This window comes from Populus nigra, chromosome 1, assembly GCF_951802175.1.
Source record: "Populus nigra chromosome 1, ddPopNigr1.1, whole genome shotgun sequence".
Lineage (NCBI taxonomy): Eukaryota > Viridiplantae > Streptophyta > Magnoliopsida > Malpighiales > Salicaceae > Populus > Populus nigra.
In genome coordinates this window covers 13,863,172-13,867,571 of record NC_084852.1, presented here as the reverse complement: position 1 = coordinate 13,867,571, position 4,400 = coordinate 13,863,172, and the positions used below count along the sequence as shown (strand labels likewise).

At 35.5% G+C, this 4,400-nt stretch overlaps 1 protein-coding gene across 1 annotated transcript; it reads right to left on the bottom strand.

The window, feature by feature from the left end:
- Positions 1–929: 929 nt before the first annotated feature.
- Positions 930–2,316, bottom strand: LOC133669432 (purine permease 21-like; the record flags this gene model as incomplete). Its single annotated transcript, XM_062089601.1, has 1 exon — positions 930–2,316. A coding segment is annotated over one exon (1,170 nt), but the record flags the coding sequence as incomplete, so codon positions are not given.
- Positions 2,317–4,400: the final 2,084 nt, after the last annotated feature.

The window sequence follows — 4,400 nt, the reverse complement described above, 5'->3', positions numbered from 1 at the left end:
ATATATAAAAACCGTATTTTTTTCTAGTTTTTTTTTATTATTTTAAAGGTTTAAAAAACTTAATTATATTTTAAAAATATTATCTCTCTGTATGACTTAAAACAATATTTTTATGTATCTAAACCACCTTTTTATTTGTTTCTTTACTAACATATATGTATGTAATGTCACTCGAACCTACATTTCTTCCGTGCCTCCTATTTATATTTACTATGGCAATTTTTAATATTATTACTATTATAAAACACATTCTGTCACTTCCATCCATCTGCCATGCACTTAAAAGTATAATACAGATAATTTTGAGAAGTGTATTTTACTGGTTAGATTTTAATTTGCTTTTTAAAAATTATTTATTTAAGTTTTATAAATTTTAAAACTACTGGAAACTTATATAATCGTTAATTTCAGAGTTCGTAAAATTAATTGAGATATACACAAGTTGGTCCGAACAGCCATATTAATAAAATTTAAAAAAAAAGGTAAAATACAAACATCTTATTTTAACTTATTTCTACCAGTTTCAGCCATCTTTGACACAGTTCAATTGGTCGGGTATAGCTGCAACTAAAACAAGTCCAAGTCCTACGATGAATCATTTCATGTACTCGTGTGGTTGGTTTGATACAAGAATGCTTTGTCCTTCTTGGGGGAATTGGGTAATGGAAGGGCTAACATGTCGATCGCAGCTTTTTCAGTGTGCATTTAATATTATAGTAGCTTTTATTTTTATTATTTTAAAAAATTATAAATTATATTTTTTAATTAAGATTTTTTTTTTAAAAAAAGAGTTCATATAAAATTATAGTGTATATTAATTAATCAGCTTTAACCATACTGTATTACACTCCTAAACCAGCTCTTAATGCAGGGTTTGGTTTGTACTAGAGTTGGATAGGGGTTGAAATAACAATAAATAAATAAATAAATAAATAAATTATAGTGCGAGGGCTGAAGTGATCTTCACTCCTTATTGATAGAAGAAACGGCATACAAGGAGTGTAAATTCAATTATGAATTGACAATCACTCTTGGAGGATTATCATTAAAAAAAATTCAATTCTTCCAATTATTTATGAACCCCTTCAATCTGAGAAGTAGGAATTTCCTTCACTGTATATGAAACATAAGAGTGCATGGAAATCCTCATCCAGTGATTAAGATTTCAGTAGCGGCGGCATTGCTATTTTGTTTCTTGAGCTTGCAGTCATCAAGATAGTGCTGATAGACATATGAAAGAAAGCCCCATATAGCCAACACCATGGCAATAGCCTTGATAACATCCATTTTGTCACCAAAACAGAGAACGGCCAGAACAGGAACTACAGGCAAACCAAAAGTACTGATGACATTGGAGAAGACTGAGGACACCTCGAAAATCAGTCCTACACAACCAATAGAGAAAAGCTGCCAGGATATTGCTGTCCAAATTAAAGTCATGCAGTAGGATACTTCTCCAAGTTTAAAACCTTCCATCTCTTTCCCTAAACCCTTCCATTCCCCGCTAGCAAAAAGTCCCACTAGGACAGCAATGGTACAAGCTAGTGATGGATAGATTGTCATATCCAAAACCACCCTGAAGGTTTCCTGCTTTAGAACCTTCTTAAAGGCAAATTGGGTTAAAGAAAGCAGCAATCCATATCCAGCAGAAGCACCAACAGTGCATATAAATCCGAGTGCGTACTTTCTTCTGTAGACTTGTTTAGATTCTGCGGAGTCGTCTTGGAATACCAGGAGGATGGAGGAGATGGTGAGAAGTACTAAAGAATTGATTATGAAAGGAGTGAGCTTAAGGGAGTTGAGGAAGAAAGAGAACAAAGCATTGAAGCCCAATTGGGATGCACAAACAAGAGAATAAGTAGACACTGGAAGGTATTTGAGACCAAGTGAATGCAATATACTAACTATGGCTAGAAATAAGCCACTTGAAATATAAATTGAAGCAAGGACTAAATTAGAAGGCAAGTTTGTTTCGAAGTTGCTTGTGGAAGGACTTTTTGGTTGTGACAAGTAAAAGGGAAGGAGAATGGGAAATCCAGCAGGCTGCACAAGTGCTCCCATCCAGCTACTATTCCCACCCTTTTCGAAATATAATCTTCCCAAGAGAACGGCCACTGACTGGCCAGCAAGAAGAAGAAATGAATAGATGGCCATTAGGAGCCACCACGTAGAGTTTCTCTTTCTCTTTTGAGGTATTGTTGGCTGGTTGGTCTCATTTTCATGCCTAGGTGGGCTTGCCTCTTTGGCTTCTTTCCCTGGAAAGGATACATAAATGCAGAGTAATTCAGTATATTTACGTTCTAGTCTGCTAGTAAATTGGTTTAGTACAGAGCATAATCAATTATAAACTCATCATCCAATAAAGGGCCACTTGAGTTTCTAATATCCTGAGGAATCCATGAGCACGCGGAGTACACAAACCAGTATTTGAAGCTGTTTTCTTCCCACTTCAGTTTGCTCTTTCAGACTGAAAAGCATAGATTGTATATATATATGCTTTGGAATGAATTGGAAATGGTACAGAATTGCCATTCCTGTTTATCAAATTTTTAAATGTACTAGAGCTAATAACATCTCGAGAAATGAAAATCGTGTACTTAGAATCCTAAATATCAAACCCTTTTCAATCTAAACAAAATATTCAAATAATATATCCTAGCTATCTTTAGGTGATGAGGGATGAGGATAAAAACTATGTTCAATAACCATTTGTACTGAATTCATACAAGCAATCAGCAGTGTTTCTTTCTGTAAAGTTTAGGACTGGAAGGAAGGAGAATAGGAGTCAGGTAAAAGCTTGCTTACCCATGACTTGGAGCTGCACTTCCTGAGCTTCTCCCATGGCAAAACTAAATTCCCAATTGAGCAAGCTAAGAAGAAAGGCTTGTTGAGATTTAAAGCGAGAAGAGTTCTCATTTTTTTAGTCGATAACAAGGATATGCAATAAAAAATAAAAATATTTTCGAGCCTATGTAAATTTGTATTTTTGTTGCTTGTCTTTGATGCTACTAGGCAGTTTAAGCAGAGTATTGTTAAAACCTCTGTTTCAGAGGTGATTCCAGGCTGCCGGCAAGTGTCGAATTATAATTGCGTAGATGATAAAAATAACAATACTCCTGCTGCTGCTGCTATACGTGGAACTACGTAGCCACACAGGATTGGGGTGCTTCATTTGTGTCACAGGAAAATAAATAAGAATGTGTCGTTCAGATAGCATCCAAGTCGAGGAAGAGTTGTTTTATATATAAAAGTAAAAAAAAAAAAATGTATAAAAGTATGATGGATATATTTCAAGAAGTACAAAGACTTGTTACTCGGTCAAAATTATCAAAAGAGCATCCTGAAAAAAAAGGCAAAAGCCAAATGAAGCTAAAGAGTGCGCAAGTAAATTGCCAAGATAAACAGCTGGTTAACTAGACTGATTCCTGAAAATCACAAAACGAGTTGACCGATTCTATATATCAATATAAGTGGTAAGCAAAACACAAAAAGCAATAAGAGCAATGATACCTCATGACTATAGAAAATGCCAAATGAACTTGAGTGCAGCTGAAATATGATAGCTTGGTTCTAGCTTAATCAACCGGGACCAAACCAGTTAAAAAATCTCATTTCAAACATCCTAATGAGATTGATAAAACTAATGAAAAATTCAATTATTCCTCTCATACCAGATGAAATAAATTATGATTGAGAGGGCTAATTGAGCAAGAAGATGCATGAACTCCCTTTTCTTTTCTTAAGTGTGTGTATGCCCATTGAAGCAGAGGTCACCATGTCGTAGAAGACCAGCCTAGAAGGGTCTTGCTCGTGATAGCACCCCAAATTGTTGCAAAAATAGGGCACTGACAAAACAAATGGTCTTGCGTCTTAACCTGCGACCCACAAAGAATACATATCGAATAAGGAATGATTTGAAAAGCATGTAGTCTGTCCATGGTATGAAGACAACCCATAGAAACAAGCCAAATGATAAATGAATGCCTCGAGATGAATCCTCGAAACCAAAGTAGATGGTGCATAGAACCTGTAGGTCTGGATTCTCTAGGAACCCCCCATACCGAGTTAATAAAGAACCTCCTTAGAGAATGACCTTTCCAAACATAATGGTTTGGTAAAGCACTATTAGGGTGAATGTGAAATGAGTCTCAAATAGGCTGAAGCTCCGAACTACCTAATGGAAAGGCTCAAGTACCCTCTTCAATGATGTTTGAGAACTTAGCATTCTAGGGGAGCCTAATAGATGTTAGCAACTTGAAAGGCAAGAGGTCACAAAACCATTGCCCATGTAGAAATTAATAATCTAACCACATAGAAGTAATAGTCTCATCACAAATATATGAAACAAACTTCTCTCTACACCAATCTCTGTTGTGAAGAATCTTTCTTCATGACCAAGA